The following is an 18,986-nucleotide window of genomic DNA, read 5'->3' as shown; positions in this document are numbered from 1 at the left end:
TGAGGAACTCAGAGCAAGGGGAGATGATTTCTAAACCCCTCAGGTACAAACACGGCCTCCTCTTTTACTTTCAAAACCAGTGGGCATCTAACAGAAAGCAGAAGGATTTTCCGAAATCACTTTTGCCCTTGGAATTAAGGGTTCTCTTTCCCAAATGTTTGTCCATGTTGATCCTCACAAAATTAATTATCTCTAAACTTTGATGTGGACCTAAGCAGAAAATACAGCAAGGAAGTAAACCCTTCAAGGTGCAGGCAATCTGTGTAAGTGGGAGGAAGGCTTTCCCGGAGGGCTAAATGATTAGCTTTCAATGCCCAGCTCTTTACAATCACTTTGCAAGACGCCTGGCCTCCTTCAAAGGGTTAAAAAAGAAAGAAAAGACATGAAAAGAAAAGAAAACTCTAACGGGTGGACTGAGACGCCATTCTTCCCAGGGGACACTCATTTGGGGCTCCTGGGCCGAGGCTTTGTGAGCCTCTTGCCCGCGCCCCCGCCCTTCCTCCCACAGGGGCTGCTCCTCCAAGGTTCCTGAGGCCACCTGCTCCTCGGAAGAAAAACGGGATAGTGTGAACACTATCGCAGTGCGCGCCCCTTGCTAGAGGGAGGAGGGGGAGGTGTTCCCGGAAAGCGTGCTTTGTCGCGAGGGTCGCCCAGCCGCCCGCAGTGCCAGGGAGGCCCTACAGAGCTTCTGTCCCCGGCATCACTCAGAGCTCTCTTCCAGGAAACCGAGTCCCGCGGCTCCCAGAGCTCTCTCCGTGCCCGGCTCGGGGCCAAGCGGAGTACCCGAACCGATAGCCCGGGCGTCTGAGCTGCACCCCGCCCACCAGACCGAGCTAACGGAGAGGCCACGGAGATTCCAACACATCCCGCCTCCAGCCGGTATGGCACCTGCTGGGCCCCGCTCGTCCAAAGATCTGGGCTAGGACCTGGAGCTGTCCTTCCCGCCAGTCAGAGAGAGTCATGCAGCAGCCTCTGGGTTTTCGGGGCCCCTCTGCCTAACCCTCAGTGGTATCTGCCCTTGGGCGCGTGTCCCCGGAGCCTCTGCTAGTCCAGTCCGTCTGCAGCGCCCCCACCCTGACAGGCAGGGCTGCAGGGGTTGCGTCCCCAGCTCGCCACCCACCCCGCCGGATCTTACCTTGTGCGGCGCCCGCAGCAACCGATGGACCCCGGCCAGCTGGGTGCCCAGAGCCAGGTCCTCGCGGAATGTGAACAGCGGTGGCCGGCTGGGCTCTGGGAAGTTGGTACTGTTAAAAGGATCGGTGTCGTCCAAGAATTGCACGCGACAAGCCAGCGTGGCCATGATGCATCCCTGCCCCGTGGGGCGCGAGCCCCAGGGTCAGCGGGCCGCGAGGGTTGGAACGCCTGGTCTGCGTGAAGGGGAAGCAGCTGCCGCAGCCGCCGCTAGCAGGCTCGCGGGCTCGCAGGCTTCGGCGCGCCGGGCTGAAGCCCGGACTCCGGCCACGGGGGGCGGGGCGGGGGCGGGGCTGCGCCCCCTCCTACCCCTCCCGTTCGGGCTCCTCCCCCCCGCTCGGTTTCCCCGGCACCAGGACGGGCTTCCCCGACCTACGCGACCGCTGCAGGGACAGGGAATGCAAGAGCCACAAGCGCAGCGTCCGCAACCCTGCGCGCTTAGCAGGGATCAGCGTGAAGAAACGCCCCTACGCAGAGCCGGCTGCACGTGCACCCGCCGCCCAGGTCCCTGCTGCACCAGCCTCGGAGCGCCGGCACTGGATTGGGGACAAGACTGTTCTCTGACTACGTTTCCCCTGGGACAGAACACAGCACAACCCTTTGTAGATGAAGACGATAGGACCGGCCTTTCTGCTAGGCACGCAGAGGCGAGGAACCAGCTCTCTGCAACCCTGTGGTTAGGAGACCGCAATCCTGAGCCAGGGTGAGGACTCCAGGGAGGTTTGCGTCAGAGAGAAAAGGAGCTAAGGAGAAGGAGCCTAGGAATCCCAGCAGCTTTTCTTGAGTTCAAGGGCGCCCGGAGTGACATCCGATAGGCTGCAAGGCGAGGCTCCACGACCCCAAAGCCGGGCCCCAAGAGCACCCTAAGAATTATGGTTGAACCTGTCCATCATCACCACCCCTCTCCTCGGTTAGGTCTCCGGAAGTTCTGCAGCAGAGGAGGAGGGGTGCTTCTGGACAGATCACAGAACGATGAAAACGCTGGAAAGAATCGGAGGGTTCCACTCGAAACCCCGGTAATTTGAGGGAAGCTTGACAGTCCCCCTGCTTATTCCAGCCTGGAGCCGCAATACTCCACGCAGCAAATCCTGGCTCTCTTTGCTGCTCACAGGCGACCCCTAACGTTTCCAAAGAGAACTGACCGACTTTTCCATTCCCAGGCTGCATTGCTGATTCCTAATCCCTCTGTCTCCCTAAAAGCAGCATCTGTCGTTCTTCACACCAAAGAGGGCTCCTAATTCATCCCTCTCCCTTCTCTCTAGTTTCAAAAGAATAGAAACCCTTGTCCATCAGTTAGCAGCTTCACTCGCATCTTTCCCGGTGCCATTTCTGTGGACTCTTCACAAGTATGTGCATCCTCCTGGAGATTTCTCTGGCCTCTTTTTTACACAGCCTCGGATTCCTTCCTCAGTTGTCCTAGCCTGTTTTGATTGGTAGAGAGACTAATTTTTGAGACAAAATTTGAGCTGGGCATAGTGGTGCATGCCTTTTGATCCCAGCATTCAGGAGGCAGAGGTACTCAGATCTCTGAGTTCGAGGCCATCCTGGTAAACAAAGCTAGTTCCAGGAAAGCCAAGTCTATGTAATTGAGACCCAATCTCAAAAAGGGGAGTGGCGTTGATGAAGCCCACACTGGACTCAAACTCACGATCCTCCTGCCTCAGCCTCTCCAATGACATGATGCACCCTATTTGACTCATTTCTGCCTTCTCGGATTTTTGATGGTTAGTGTTTATCGACAACCTGACTGCATTTAGACTCACCATAAAAACATGCCTCTTAAGGGTGTCTTTAATGATGTTTCCAGAAAAGTTTGAATGAGGACAATACCCACCCTGACTAATGGAGGAACCTTCCCATGGGCTAGTACTAAAAGAAAAAGCTGATCGGCATAACCATTGCTCTGTATGTCCTGACTGTGACACAGTAGCCACCTCACACTCCAGCTGCGGGCCTTCCCAGACATAATGCGTCCATCCGCCTGCAGAGTTCAGGGGAGGAACACTGATCCAGCCTTCCAGAAGAAACCACATGGAATAGAGGTGCACTGTCTCTCACAGAAGTCCCTCACATCAACCAGCTGACAGCCGGCAGACACCCCTCATTCATACCCCCCAAATTTCACCACACCCCTCATATTTCCATTTGTCCAAAACTCCTTATTTCCCCAAATTTCCCTCACATTCATCATCCCCCTCATCTCCCCACACCCCTCATGTCCTCCCATTTCCTCTCTCCCTTCATATTTTCATAACTTGGTCACTTCCCCCATTAACAGGTGAACCCTGTTTCTCCAATCCTTGATATTTTTTTTGACAGAGTCTTACCAGGCAGTCCCGACTGTCCCGGAACTCATGGTGATCAGCCTGCCTCTGCCGTATATGTGCTGGAATCAAAGGTGTGCACCACCGTACCTGCTCCCCATTTTTTTAATTGGGGTGGCTTCGTTGCTTGCTCTCGCGAGAAGAGCGTGTAGAAGTAACAGTGTGTGGCTTCAGAACGGATCTGAAGAAACTCTGCAGCGCCTCCTCTCACCCACCCTCAGGGAGCTCTGGCCTGAGGCTACAGATCTCATCTGGGGAAAATGCTTCCCAAGACTTATGAAGATTCGAAAAATGGTTTCTGTGCAATAGAACAATGAAACATTGGGCAAGACAATTGCCTACAATCATCTGGAATGAATAAAGCATATGGCCTGGAGCTAAGGAGTTATCTAGGGAGATCTCTAAAATTGTTCAAAGTACCTGTTGGCTGCTTCCAGCTGCACATACTAATGAATTTTATTTGCAAGAAGGGAAGAAATCTGGAATCCCTAAGCTTAGAATTGCAAAATAAAGCAGTTTCTCATCCCCAGACTTCCAGACAGCAAAAGATTTATATATTTTATATATATATATATATATATATATATATTTATTTATTTAATTTGTATGCGTATAGGTATTTTGCCTATGCACCATATGCATGCCATGCCTGTGGAGACCAGAAGAGGGTGTTCAATCCCCTAAGTCTTAGAACACATTTTAGAATGTGACCGTTGGAGGCCCAAGAGATGAATCAGCAATGTAGAGCGGTTGCTCTTGCAGAGGACCAGGGTTTGGAAAAATGGAGGCTGCACCAGAGCTAAGAGCCATAGAGAAGGGTGAATGTAACCATACCCAAGGACAAACCTGGGGATGTAGAAAGCAGCCACACACGCAGGGCTGGCATGACAGACGGTCACATGTGTCTCTGGCTCGCTCCCTAAGTGGAAGTGTGTGCTGATGGCAGTCTGCCTCAGGCTCAGCACTGACTACGAATGGTCATGTAACCTGCCATTTTTTATTATATTATTATTATTGGTTTTTCGAGACAGGGTTTCTCTGTAGCTTTGGAGCCTGTCCTGGAGCTAGTTCTTGTAGACCAGGCTGGCCTCGAACTCACAGAGATCCGTCTGCCTCTGCCTCCCGAGTGCTGGGATTAAAGGCGTGCGCCACCACCCCCCACCCTATAACCTGCCTTTTTAAATCAAGGGTTCTGGATGTGCTTCACCTGGAAGGTCTCCCTCGCCTGCGGGCACCCTCAGCCCTCAGTCAGCAGCTTCTTGGCCACTTTCCCAGCCTCAGGGTGCTGCCTGCTTCTCAAATCTGTGTCGCTCAGTGTATGGTGACTTTCTGTTGCTGCAATGAAACACCATGACCAAAAGTGACTTCAGGAAAGACAAGTTTATTTTTGGCACATGGTTCCAGAAGGAGGGTGAGCAAGAGAGCCGTGGCAACAGTCAGCAGGAACAGGAAGCTACGTGATCACCTTTAATTTTATAAGAACCGTGGTTTTTCCTCACTGTGGAAAATTCCCCCCATGACTTTCCATGCACAGGAAAAATGAGAGGGATTTGGAGTGGGGCCGTAAACTCTCAAATCCTACTCTCGGCACCGTGCATCCTGCAGCAAGGCTCTACCTGCTAGGGATTGTAGAACCCCTTCAAGCAGCACCAACTGTAGATGGAGCGGCGGGGCTGCGTCCCGCCACCGGGCTAGCTTTACACCCGAAATAATTACATGGAAACTGTATTCTTTTAAACACTGCCTGGCCCATTAGTTTCAGCCTCTTATTGGTTAATTCTCACATCTTGCTTTAACCCATATTTAGTAATCTGTGTAGCACCACGAGGTGGTCGCTTACCAGGAGAGATCTTAACCTGCATCTGTCTTGGAGAGGAGAAGCATGGTGACTGCTTATGGCAACAGCCTGAAGCGTCCACCTTCTCTCTCCCAGAATTCTGTTCTGTCTACTCCACCTACCTAATTTTCTGTCCTATTAAAGGGGCCAAGGCAGTTTCTTTTTTTTTTTTTTTTTTTTTTTTTTTGGTTTTTCGAGACAGGGTTTCCCTGTAGTTTCTAGAGCCTGTCCTGGAACTAGCTCTTGTAGACCAGGCTGGCCTCGAACTCAGAGATCCACCTGCCTCTGCCTCCCGAGTGCTGGGATTAAAGGCGTGCGCCACCACCGCCCGGCTGGCAGTTTCTTTATTAACCAATGAAAGTAACACATAGACACTCCTCCATCAACCAACTGGGGCCAAGCACTCAAATACATGAACCTTGAGACAACAGTTCTGGTTCAGTCACCGTGCTTAGCTTGGCTTTTGACTGTGGCAGTTCTGTACTTCCAAGACACAAATGTTTCGAGTTGAAAGGTGTCACGTAATAAACCATTCCGTTCGCCCTTGGTTCTATAGGTCATCATTTCAGCTGGGCTCAGCGGTTTCCCTCCTGCTGCGCTGTCGTCTGAGTGCATTGCTGGAATGAAGCGATTAAAATCATCTCCTACCACATCTAGGGGTGTCTGCCGGCTGTCAGCTGGTTGATGTGGAAGAACTTCTGTGAGACAGTGCACCTCTATTCCATGTGGTTTGTCACGGAAGGCTAGATCAGTGTTCCTCGCATGAACTCCACAGACTGAGGCAGATGCTAAGAACCAAGAGCAGGCGCTGTTCAGTCTCTTGATCCCTGGGCTCAGAATTTGAGCTGCAGCTAACAATATAGCTCAGCAGGTAAAGTTGCTTGCCAAGCCTTACCACCTGAGTTCTTTCCCTATAACCCACATGGTGTCAGAAGAGTATCAACTCCCTCAAGTTGTCCTGAGTTCCACACACTCAGGCACACACAAAAATAAATGAATGCATGTAATAACAAAATCACAGTATCCATTTGACAGCTTTTGAAGGGGTTGGGCACAAAGTCAGCCAAGGACCACCCCTGGCTCAGACACTGGGCACGAGATTCTGCCCCTGCAGAGGTAAAAGCGAAGGCATAAACTTGCAGAGAGCCCTGAGGACCCCAAGATGAGGAAATACTGCAGTCATCGCTTCAACAGTTAAATATATGACATACGGTCCTGGATGCACACAGCTCTCTGTGTAGACACATGTTTGAGCACATGTATTGGGGCACACATGCATACACAGAAAGGGAAGCAGCAGAGAGGAGCAGGCTATACAAAACAAAGCTACATCCGTGAAGGAAAAACAAATCTAAGAAAAACAGACCCCAAAAGACTGGTTTGTGCTAAGCAGACTGAAGAGTAAGGTGCTGAAGTAGTCAGTCAGGACGTCCCTTCTGAAGGACACCATCACCAAGGATGCAGTCAGGACGTGCCTTCCAAAGGTCCCCACCACCAGTGATGCAGTCGGGACATCCCTTCTGAAGGACCCCACCACCAGTGATGGAGTCAGTCAGGACGTCCCTTTTGAAGGACCCCAACACCAGTGAAGCAGTTTTCCTCAGGATCCAAAAACCCTCACGGGCACTCAGCTGTTGAGAAATGCTGACCCGATTTCAACTAGTGCTCAGAATCCTGAAAGAAAAAAACTCTGTGCTTACCTAATGCTGCCACCGGGTGGTAGACATGGCTTAACTAGGCATTTTAAGACACTGTCCTGTACCACAGTAAAAACTGTGATTTTCCTCAGTTTTCAGGTGAGATTTAAAGGTCTTCTGTCACTTATTCAGAGAGTATTATTTGCCATGATTTTAACTGAGGGATTTGTAAAGGGAAATACGTAGATGTTAATTCTGCTAGCACAAAAGAGGATTAAAAAGAGGCTGTTAAGAGGCTGTGGGTGGACCTAGCTTCCCTTCCGTTTCCACGCACTCCCTGAACTGGCCCTGTGATGGGAAGTCCCAGGTGCTTGAAACAATACATACCAAAGGAGGTTTGGGTTGCTGCTAGGTCCCTGAAGGTCCTTAAGTCCCAACCAAGATTACAATCCCCACAATGGGTCACCAGATCCTCTAGATGCCTAAAGCCTATATTTTCTCTTCCTGGTGACCCCCACCTCTCCTTTAGCTACTTGTAGGTAGAATTTTTCATCGGGGACCACAAAAACACTCTTGATTGGCTGACAGGAACCCACTCCCAAATAACCACACGGAGACTCTTATGAAAGGTTGGCAGATAGCTTAGGCTTGTTTTTCAGTTGGCTCTTATAACTTAAATTAACCCCTTTCTAGTAACCTATGTGCTGCCCCAAGGCTCACTTACCTCACCTAAGTACTGTCCATCCTGCTTCTTCTGAGTCTGCTTGGCCACCCTCAGATCCACCCTTCATCTTCCCAGCATTCTCTCTGCCCCCAAAATCCTGCCTCGCTACTGGCTGTTTAGCTTTTTTTTTAATTAAACTAATCAGAGTAGCATGTACTCACACAGTGTAAAAGAATATTCCACAGGTACTTGTCTTATTGCTGAGACAAAATACATGACAAAGGCAATCTAAGAAGAAGAGCGTTTCTTTGGAACATGGTGGCAAGAGCATGAGGCAGCTGATCACATTGCATCCAATCAGAAGGCAGAGATGAATATTGGCGCTCAGTTCACTTTCTCCTTTTTGTTTAGTCCAGGACTCCAGCCTCTAGGGTGGTGCCGCCCATATTTGAGATGGATACACACCCATTAACTTCGACCATCCCTCACAGATGTGTCCTGAGTTGTCTCCAAGGTGATTCTAGGTCCTGTCAAGTGGACAACTTAAACCCTAACCACTTCCCCATGAATAAAGGAAAGGAGGGGAAAGAGGGCAAAATTGGTCCTGATAGCATCATCTAATCAAGGCACTGTCACTCCAAATAGCAAATGCCACTTTGGGACATGCTTGAATACCGCACACTGCGCCCCCTTGTCTGTGTTCAGTGCGCTTTTACCCAGTTCACAAGCTTCAGGCAAGGGGGCTGGAGGTTAAAATACACAGACACACACAGACAGAGAGACAGCGACACGGGTCATCCTTGAATTCCCCAAGAATGCCCCCTTTATTGTGTTCAGGGGCAGACTATATAGAGATAGCCATGCCCCAGCCAAACCCACCAGAAACCACTCTCCTGCCATCAGGAACTCCTGAAGGTCTCGTGCTCAGAGCAGCTGTAGGCACTCAGATCAGGGGATTACAAAAAAATTCAGGATCTGGGGTCTCACTGCTCCCAACATCTCCCCTCTAAATTTTTTATAAAACAGAAGACCCTCTTGACCACACAGCCTTTTGGTCACTTTGATTGAACCTGTACTCAGGAGAGAGTGACAGCATCTCCTCAGGAGAATACTGGCTTTTAGGGAACACAAGAGAGCAACTTAAGCCTGTAAGGCAGGTAGATTCAAGTATCCCAGAGACTGTTGGTTCCTCATACTATTTCCCACACACCCTCTTCCCCTCAAGTGAACAGAGGTATGTGACCATATCAGACTCGGGACTTTTAGGAGCGGCTTTCCCATGGCCCCAGGAGCAGTCAGAAACCACTGCTCCTTCAGCAGTCCCCTAAATAACACACCCCAGCTGCCATACCCCCGTGGCACATTCATTCTTGTCAGCTGAATGGAAGACACCTTCTCTCTCATGCACCTCTTTGGCTTCCCTAGTAGCCCAGCTGATCCTGCTTCTGCTAAGTGACCATATGCTGCACTCTCATGGGTTGTCTGATCTTACACAGGATTTAAAGATGAATGCCCATGGCAATAGGCATTAAGATTGCCAGCAGTAGGGTCCCCAGTCACCACTGGACCCAACCTCCCATTTGAGCTATGGTATTCAACCATCCCTTTGGCTAAACAGTTACAATCTGGTGTGCTAATTGTAACATTTCAAGGGCTATTCAAGTAACCATTGAGTTGTTTCACCACATAAGAGGCAGTAGCAATATTAACAGACGTCATACAAATGGAATAACGAACAAGACATTTGTTGTACTAGCCATAATCCACCTGCTCCTACAATAGGGCAGTCTCTTGATTTAAATTTACTCTGGTGCAGACTCTTCGGCATGCAGATCCTAGAACTGCCACTGCCTTCTTGTCCTCTTGCCCTGCTGCAATGGGAGGTGCAACTGGGGAGAAAACCACACTTGGGTATTTGTTCTTATCATGCTTCCTGTACCTCTGAAGCAAAGCCCCTTGCTAGTAAACAACAGTGATAGGAACGATCAGAGAGTAAACTCTAGACCTCAGCCCCTCAGATCTCAGCTTCTCAGGCCTCAGCCCCTCAGACACCTCAGACCTCAGCCCCTCAGATCTCAGCCCCTCAAGCCTCAGCCCCTCAAGCCTCAGCCTCTCAGATCTCAGCCCCTCAGATCTCAGGTCTATCACTTACCAGTTGGCAAACCTAGATCAAGCAACTGACCTTGGCCTCAGTTTTCTCATCTATAAAGATGAGACTAGTAAACTCCTCATAATCATCTTCAAGAGGATCACACGGTTCTCTCCGCCTGAAGTGCTTAGAACGTTGCCTGCAATCATGAGTCAGCAGTTTAGGACCCAGCTCCAGTTTGATCTCCGCTAGGTTCTACTCCCATCTTCACTGGGTTATTTCTCCTCTCTGCTTATCTCCATGGGGTGTTCGGGATCTGTGAGGCGTGCAGCACGGTGCTTGCTCACGCTATTCTTTCACAAACATTAGCAAGTGTGGCAATGTGGAGAAGAGAGCTTGGGATGCTCAAAGGCACACTCTCTAGCTGGGCAGGCTTGTGTAACGTATAAACCTACTCCATTTTATAAAATTAAAACACCATTGTACACCTGATATAAATCCAACACAGCCGTGATATACAATCTTTTGAGAAATTGCTCCACTAAGTTTGATACTTTTTCAAGAATTTCAAGATTTATATTTATTCATGAGAGGAGGCTCATAATTCTCATAAATAGCTGAGAAATATCGGCATGACTAATTAGACAGCTGAAAAATATACTTGGGACAAAAAATAGTATAAATAAAAATATTCAGTCCATCAGAAAGATGTAGAAGTCAGGTACATAATCCCAGTATGTGAGAAGCAGAGGCAGGCAGATCCCCATGAGTTCAAAACCAGGTAAGTTCTAGGCCAGCCAGAGATACACAGTGAAACCCTATCTAAAAATAAATTTTTTAAACTAAGAAAAAAAACAGAAATCTTAAGTGTGAACACAGATACATAAGTAAATAAATAGAAAGATAACTAAATACCTTCAAAATCTATAACTCAAGCTGAATATGATATGGTGGTGCATTCTCTTGGGGGGTGAGGGCAGGAAAATCAAGCCAGCCTGAGAGATGGAAATCCCTGTCTCAACCCCTGCCTCCAGAAATATATAGAATGAAAGCCAGGCAGATGCTCTAGTTGCTGCCAACCTGCTGACCTTTTGCAGCGTTGCAATGTAACCAATAAACTTTGTGGTTTGGGTTTTTCGAGACAGGGTTCCTCTGTATAGCCTTGACTGGCCTGCAACTTGCTCTGTAGACCAGGCTGACCTCAAACTCACAGAGATCTACCTGCCTCTACCTCCCAAGTGCTGGGATTAAAAACGTGCACCACCATCATCTGGCCCAATAAAACTATTTTTAAAAATGGGGCCATGAAAATGCCTCAGCAGGTAAAGGCACTTGCCACCAAGCCTGACACCCAAGTTTGATCTCCAGAACCCACAAGGGAGAGAGAACCAACTCCCACACAAATAAAAAACAAACAAACAAACAAACAAACAAACAAAAACTTCATCTCCTGAGTATCATGAAAAAATTTCATTGTCTACGACTCCTCATTGTTTGGATGTGAGATGTGAGGGCACCTTTTTAGGTGTGGGCAGCCCTGATAAGCCTTATCTGCAGCCCTGATAAGCCTGGTCAGTGCCCGTGAGCAGAGGTCAGGGGGCACGGGTTAAGAGTGGATTGGGTCTCCAAAGGCAAAGAGCGGTGCTCATTCTAAGACTGAGTTCTACTGAATCAAGTCACAGGTCTCAATAATGTAGTCAGCGATGTGAAGAGAAACTTTAATGCTCTCTGGGGAAGAAATGTTAGACGATAACGCCCGGGTGTTTCTGGGAATCAGGTGAGTCAGGACACTCCACGCTCCTTCAACATGGGCAGCACCTCAGATCCCACCGATAGGAAACAGGGAGAGGATAAATCCAAGGACACGTGCATCAGATACACACCAAAGTTCACCTGTGAGAGAGGCGATAGTCACAAGACAAGCCATATTATTTTGAAAGTTGTTAAAATCATTTGTAGCTTGCTTTTAATTCCAGTGTTCCAGAATGCAGAGGCATGTTCATGTGTGTAGAGGTGCACACGTGTGCATATGGAGGCCAGAGGACAACCCTGGCTGCTGTTTCTCAGGTACCATCCACCTTGTTTATTGAGACGGGGTCTCTCATAGGTCTGTTGCTCACCAGGTAGGGCAGGCTGGCTGAAGAGCCCCTGGAGTTTCTACCTTCCCAGTCTAGGATTACAAGCATGTGTCAAAGTGTCCAGTTCAGCTCGTATGTGCATGTGTGTGTGTGTGTGTGTGTGTGTGTGTGTGTGTGTGTGTCTGTGTATGAGAGAGAGAGGAAGAGTTTTTGAGCTTGCAAGGCATGCACTCTACAGGTTGAGCTATCTCCCCAGCCTATTTATTTGAGACAGGACCGCACTATAATCTAGGGTGACCGCAAACTCTCTATATAACCATGGATGTCCTTGAGCTCCTTTGGGGATCTAGGAGTTATCACCATACCCTGCTTCAAGAATGGTTTAATGACTGGAACTCTTCACAAAGTCCTAACAGAAGATGCAAAGCTAAACATCAATGCTTCTAGTGAATTAATATATCAAACACACAGCTTTTATAATCGAGACACTACAACAGCAACCATGAGTCTTTTATCTCCAAGATGAACTGCTGGGCTAGGTATTATGAACTTCACCGAGCCCTCTCAGGAGATCCTCCACCCACGGAGCCATCTGACCTTTTAATGAGATCTCTGTGGTGAACAAAATAGTGCTCAGGAGAGTAGGATTAGTGTTTTCATGTGGTGGTAGAGATGGAAGCCAGACCCCGGTGCGTGCTAGGTGAGTGAGCTTTCTACCACAGAGCCACATCCCCAGCCTTGTTATTTTTATATTCCTTCTATATTCAATAAGATCTGAGAACATTAAAATGCTTATAATAAAACAGCAACCAACACTGGATGAGACATTGGGTGGCAAGGAAAACAATAGGGAACCAGGGGCAAGCTCGAGACCTTGACTAGAGCATTGGGCAGTACAGCAAACCCTCCACTGCTGAAAACTACCTAGCTCTCCTGTCAGGATAGTTATACACCAACGGCATGCCAAGATCTTAAAATGGGGCTGCCACCTTGGGCACGCATACCTACCTTTCTCCCCCGACTCTCAGAAAGTTTCTGGAAAACATCTTGGTTCCGCTGCCCTGTTTGCTGATCAATACATATCATCTGACACCTGTGACAAGGCCCCAGGACCTGGCAGGGGAGAAGGGAAATGCAATGAGGCCATCATGCTTTGCATGGTGGAATCACAAACATACGACCAACCTCTGAACACAAACACGGCCCCTCTTTGCAGCATTTCCTGGGAATGGACCATCTGGGGTTGCCAGCTGAAAGGCAGCTATATAAGAACAGTGGAGAGAAAGAAAGGAGCAGAGATTATCTTGATGATTCCTAGAGGTGGGAGGAATCTGAGGACGGAAAACGCTCAGAACTGTAAAGACAAACAGAAACCACTGCTGAACCAGGCTCAGGGCACCAACTATCCACACAGAGATTTAACCTACAAAGGAAGCAGAACTACAAACACAGAATCACAAGCAGGGATTCGTCCGAATAGTGCTGACAGTGTGGAAAACTTGTATCTTAGACATCACACGGTACTGAAGATAACACATCTATGTGATGCTTACCACAAGAATTGAAATTAATCTACAAGGAGCTGGGGGCGTGGCTCTGTGAGTTAGGTGCTTGCCCGCATGCATGAAGCCCTGGGTTCCAACCCCAGCCTTGCATGAAACAGGTGTGTCCATCCACACCTGTAATCCCAGCACTCAAGGTGGAGGCAGAAGGATCAGAAATTCAAGTTCATCTTCAGCATCACAGCAAGTCTGACGTTTGCCTGAGCTACGTAAGACTCTATTTTTAAAAATCGCAAAGGTCTTTAAATAAAATGGAGGGGATACTCGTATTCTGTAACTGAAGAAGCAAGCAAAGTCTATGTGTATTTTCTATGTATCTACAGATACACACACCTACATACCCAATACAAAAATAAATAAAATCCCCTCCAGCTGCTTGGCATAGGTCTTATGGTATGAGAGGACTCAGCAGTCATTGGCCATAGCCTTTACCACTTTCATAACAAGAGGGGAAAGACATCAATATTAACAGCAAGTTTACATCTTAGCAGTAACGAGATTGCTCTTTTACTACACATGCAAGATGCAAAAATGGCTTTTTTTTTAAAAGACAGAGTCTCAGTACGTGAACTGAACTCAAGAGATCTTCTTGCCTTAGCTACCTGAACAGCAAGGATTACTGTGTCAGTGACTGGGTTTCCTTATGGCTGCTTTTGCCTCTGCTTATTCGTGGATCAGCACGGTTCGCTGAGGTTAGAAGCACTCACTGATGCAGCTGAGCCTTGGCCTGTGCTATAGTCTGCACTCTAGCTGATGGGCATTCATCTGCTGGGAAATAGTGTCTGTGTGGTTCGGAGCTCCACGTTCCCAGGCCCTGTGAGTGTCAGAGGGTGCTGGAAAGAACAGCAGGTGCTCACAACATCAATTAAGATACATTTCCTCATCCAGCTGCTTAGCTGGATGTGTTCAGGAGTCCAGACACTACTAGCGGGACGCCAAGCCCAGGCCCCGCACACCTTCATTCTCAAGAGGAAGCACCCACTGCTGGGGATGAGGATCCTGAGACAGGGGCCAGTTCAGCTCAGTATGGAGACACTCTCAGCTACCCTGGAAAACAGCATCTCCCACGAGCTGGCAGAAGGGATACCAGGGAACAACAGCAGCCACCAGACCCAGGTCCGGACAGCTTCTCCTCACAGACCGCCTCCTGTTGCCGTCTTTTCTCACCATGACAGACGACACCCTCAAGCTGTGAGCTGAAATTAAATCTTCCTCATTTGAGTTGCTTTTTCAGTGACTACAGCAATCAGAAAAGGAACCCATCCAACCTCCCCATTCTCAGAGACAAGGGCTGCTACATGGCTGAAGCTCACCCCAAACTAAGCTCTACACCCAACCCTACCTCTACACCTTTGTGGGAAGCACACTGACATGTGAGAGGCCACCTGGGTCTCCTTCCATCACCCGGCACACAGCGAGTATCCTTCCATGTCAGTACACGAAGAGCTTCCTCCTCCTCCTCCTCCTCCTCCTCCTCCTCCTCCTCCTCCTCCTCCTCCTCACACTTTGCAATTCTCAGGGTGAAAGCTTGGTCTGTCTGAGTTGATGTTCTTAGCTCTTTGAAGCCATGAAACAGTTACTAACAACTCAGCTTCTGTTGTGCTATGAATGTAATATCCCCCCACCCTAGCTTTTTGTTCACTGTTTCTTGATTGGCCCAGATATGAACAAACAGCCTCACTGTTGCCCCCACATCTGAGAGCCATTCTCGCCCCCGCACCTTCCCTCCATGGAGGACTCTACCTACCCTGAAGCCATGAGCCTAAATAAACCTTTCCTCCCTCAAGCTGCTTCTTATCAGGTATTCAGTCACAAGAAAAACAGCCAGTATGTTCTTGATAATTTTTAGTGACAGTCGTAATGCATACCAGTCTCCTACTTGGATTTATTCATTTTTTTAAGACGGGAACCAAACCTGAGCCATCTGTGAGGGCAGTTGGTACTCTTAACTACTTAAGTGATTTAGGAGGTTTTTCTGTCTATGTGTTGCTTTCATTGGTTAATGAATAAAGAAACTGCCTTGGCCTAGTTGATAGGGCAGAACTTAGGTAGGTGGGGAAGACAGAACTGAATGCTGGGAGGAAGAAAGGCAGAGTAGGGGAGAGCCGCCATGGAGCCCACAGAGTCAGACATGCTGAATCTTTGTTGGTAAGCCACTGTCATGTGGTGATATACAGATTAATAGAAATGGGTTAAATTAATATGTAAGAGTTAGCCAGTAAGAAGTTAGAGCTAATGGGCCAAGCAGTGATTTAATTGTTACAGTTTCTGTGTGGTTATTTCAGGGCTAAGCTAGCAGGGCAGCCAGGACGAACAAGCTGGCCCTCACTGCAACACTTAAGCTATCACTCCAGTCCCTGTTTGGAATTTTTAAGGATCAGTTTCTCCAAGTGAGGTTGAGCTATCGTGTATAAAATAGTGATGGCTTAGTGGCATCCAGTTAAAAGCTGCTTTCTCAAAGAGATGCTCCAGTCCCTTAGTAACTGCCGTAGCGCCCACTGCTATCCACAGACGTGTTTTAAGTGTTTATTTTTGAAAGGCACAAAATTAACTGTATCTTGTCCATTTTCTGTTTATTGACTACATTGTACAAATGTGGCATAATTTATTTAACCTTGTTAATAGCTCTGTACAAGCATAGTCAGGATGTTCCCTATTTTTTTTACGATATAATCATACTTTAGTAAGTAACCTGACCACACCTCTTTGCACGCTTGCCTCAGGGTTGCTGTTAACAGCAGTGGTTTTGCTCCACTGGGGACTGAACCTAGGGTTTTGCTCACACTAGGCAAGTGCTCTACCACTGAGCTACCTCCCCACCCAGTGCACGAGCATTTCTATGCCATAGCTTTCTTCAGAATGAAATTACTGGGCCAAAGAGCATGCATAGTTCAATTTCAGTTTGTTTCCATACATTAGAAATGTTGACTATAGAAGGCAAAGCATGCTGAGATGTCACTCAGGAAGGTTCTTCGTGTCTTTTCTATGTGTGGCCCTGAGCCCCTGGGGAGACACGGGTGCTGCTCTTGTCAGGTGGGCTTCTGATAGCGAGCCTGGAACAGTTTACTTTTCCCTTCCTCGTTCTTCCTTCCTCCCTTTGGTCCTCCCTCCCTCTCTCCAAATATCTCACAAGGTATATTTAGCACCTACCTTGGTGCCCATCAGACTGAGTCAGAGCAGATGTTTCTAAAACAGCAGAGATTCAGTGATGGAGAAAAGGAATGGAAGAGGAGGCCAGCAGACAGGACAATGACAGGAGAGACACTGCCAGAGCCAGGCTTACAGGGAAGAAAAGAGAATGGCTTTCAAGTTGGTAACTGCTCAGTAAGAACTTACAGGGTTCAAGGGTAAGAAGGATCACCAGGACTTTTGTGTATCCCCGACCCCAGACCTGAGATCCACTGATGGCAATATAGATCTTTTTACTGTTTTTGTTTGTTTGATTGATTTGTTTTTGTTTTTTCTGGGTGTTAGACTGGTGTTGCATTGAAGCACAAGGTAATCGTGTGACAGTCCGGTTACAACCCCGGCAATTAGTAGGAACAGTTCGTACCCACTGAAGAGCTGAGCACATTGTCCACCAGTGAGCCATCCTCTACAGCCTCCAGTGAGCTCTTATCGTTCCTGTCTGACTTCCCAACAATTGCTCACTGGGCGCTGACTCCGTCAGGATTGCTCTAGGTCCCAGAGAAAGCTGGGGAAAAAAGCAGACATGATCTACACCCTGGTCGCTCAGAGAAGATGTTGCAGGCAGCATGCTGAGGAGAATCATATTGCTGAGGTGACTCCTAAGCCAATGTTCAGTTGCAATACAACAAGTAGAAGGGGCAACAGAGCAAAGGCCTGAGGCAGGAGACTGGAGGGAAGGCCAAGCTTAGAGGCAGAGAGATGAGCGGGCTCAGAGGCAGAGTTCATGAGTTTGTCAGTCATGTGAGGAATGAAGATGAAGGATGAGGTTTCCCTTCCCTCTCTCACGCATTTAAGACTCCTGTACTTAAGACTCCTGTAGAGGCTTGGGGGCTGAGAGCAGATGACAATGGGTCTGCCTCTAACCATAATCTCTTCCCCAGCTGCCATTAAGGGTAGAAGCCAGAAGGGAAAAGAAAGGGGAGGGAGTAGGGGAGAGAGAAGAGAGGAGGAAGAAGAGAGAAGGGGAGCATAGAGAGAAAGGGGAAGGAAAAGAGGAAAAAGGAGAAGGAAGGAAAGAGGAGGAAAAGTAGACAAATAGGAGAAAGGAAGGTGAGGAGGAGAGAGAGGAGGGAAAGGATAACAGAGGGAGGAAGGGAAGGGAGAGGCAACAGCAACAGAGAGCATTAAGGGGTCACTAGGCTTCTGGGTCCCCCCTACAAGCTCTACGGCACTGGGAAGTCCAGCATCATTAAAGGGGACACAAGCATTCCCAGAAAACAGGCTTAAGCCCAAACACAATACACAGAAGATGGTTAGTGGAGAGAGGGGTACCTGCCACCATCCAGTTCTGGAGTTAACATCAACAGTCACTGCAGCCTTTGAGGAAGGAGAACCACCTCCTAAAACTTACCTGGAAATGCAAGGAGCCAACGGAAACCTCATCCCATTCCTCTTCTTCAAAGGCCCTCGCTCCCTTGGTAATGATGTTGGCACGGAAGCGGGAGACGAGATCTTTCACTGAGAATGGCTCCTCTTTTCTATGCTCGTCACTGTTAAAACAGACCAAGAAGGGTAAGAGGAGGGAGATACCGGGTGCCCACACTGTTGTAACAATTCTACACACATCACACTCCAGCCCTGACTATGCCTGAGGCCTGAATGGTCAGAAAAAACTCCTCTGAGTGTAAAAGCAAAACATGCCCATCTGAGCCGGGCGGTGGTGGCGCACACCTTTAATCCCAGCACTCGGGAGGCAGAGGCAGGCGGATCTCTGTGAGTTCGAGACCAGCCTGGTCTACAAGAGCTAGTTCCAGGATAGGCTTCAAAGCTACAGAGAAACCCTGTCTCGAAAAACCAAAAAAAAAAAAAAAAAAAAAAAAAAAAAAAAAAAAAAAAAAAAAACATGCCCATCTGTTAGGCACATCCACAGCCCTTCCATAGGATATGGTCCCACCTCCAGGGAGAAGCCCACAGAAAGCAAATGGTAGACAAGTTTAGCTGAAGAAACCTGATGAACAGAATAAAAGTTAATGAGCCTCCAGAAAACACCAGTTCTATAACATGGGACAAGACATAGACAGACAAGAGCTGTTAGTATTTGAACTACAAAGATCTTCTTAGCACAGAGACCACACCCTCTCACACAGGCCAGAACATAAGAAAAAAATATAAAAGATCATAGAGGAAAAGATCCTTTGTTTAATGGGACAGGATCTCCCTCCGTTACCCAGGTTGGCCTCCACTATGCCTTGGCATCCCAAGTACCATGATTATAGCCGTGTACCACCAGGCCAACTCATATCATTCCTGACTGAAAGTTTTGTTTATTGCCATGAGCATCTACAAAATGACCTTGTGGGTTCCCGTACACCCAGTCCATTCAGAGGAATACACTGAAGACAGTTCTTAGGACTTCCCCACCACAGGAGCAGCACACTGTGTTAAATCAAAGGATGAGCAAGACTGTCTACAGTG

The 18,986-nt window shown here is 48.3% G+C and overlaps 2 protein-coding genes across 7 annotated transcripts in view; both read right to left on the bottom strand.

Annotated features, from left to right (window-relative positions):
- Fhod3 (formin homology 2 domain containing 3) overlaps nucleotides 1-1,300 on the bottom strand; it is a 412,222-nt gene extending 410,922 nt beyond the window's left edge. For all 5 annotated transcript variants that reach the window (XM_038330720.1, XM_038330721.1, XM_038330722.1 and 2 more), the window contains exon 1: nucleotides 1,136-1,300. In XM_038330720.1, coding sequence (XP_038186648.1) covers nucleotides 1,136-1,300 — 165 coding nt within the window. The remainder of the gene's footprint in view (nucleotides 1-1,135) is intronic.
- A 10,134-nt stretch (nucleotides 1,301-11,434) lies between these two features.
- Mocos (molybdenum cofactor sulfurase) overlaps nucleotides 11,435-18,986 on the bottom strand; it is a 46,986-nt gene continuing 39,434 nt past the window's right edge. For both annotated transcript variants that reach the window (XM_038330359.1, XM_038330360.1), the window contains 3 exons: nucleotides 17,923-18,061; nucleotides 12,829-12,933; nucleotides 11,435-11,635 (listed from right to left, as the gene is read on the bottom strand). In XM_038330359.1, coding sequence (XP_038186287.1) covers nucleotides 11,525-11,635; nucleotides 12,829-12,933; nucleotides 17,923-18,061 — 355 coding nt within the window. In that variant the 3' untranslated portion in view covers nucleotides 11,435-11,524. The remainder of the gene's footprint in view (nucleotides 11,636-12,828; nucleotides 12,934-17,922; nucleotides 18,062-18,986) is intronic.

The sequence above is a fragment of the Arvicola amphibius genome, chromosome 5 (assembly GCF_903992535.2).
Source record: "Arvicola amphibius chromosome 5, mArvAmp1.2, whole genome shotgun sequence".
NCBI classification, from domain to species: domain Eukaryota; kingdom Metazoa; phylum Chordata; class Mammalia; order Rodentia; family Cricetidae; genus Arvicola; species Arvicola amphibius.
This window is presented reverse-complemented; position numbering and strand designations above follow the sequence as displayed.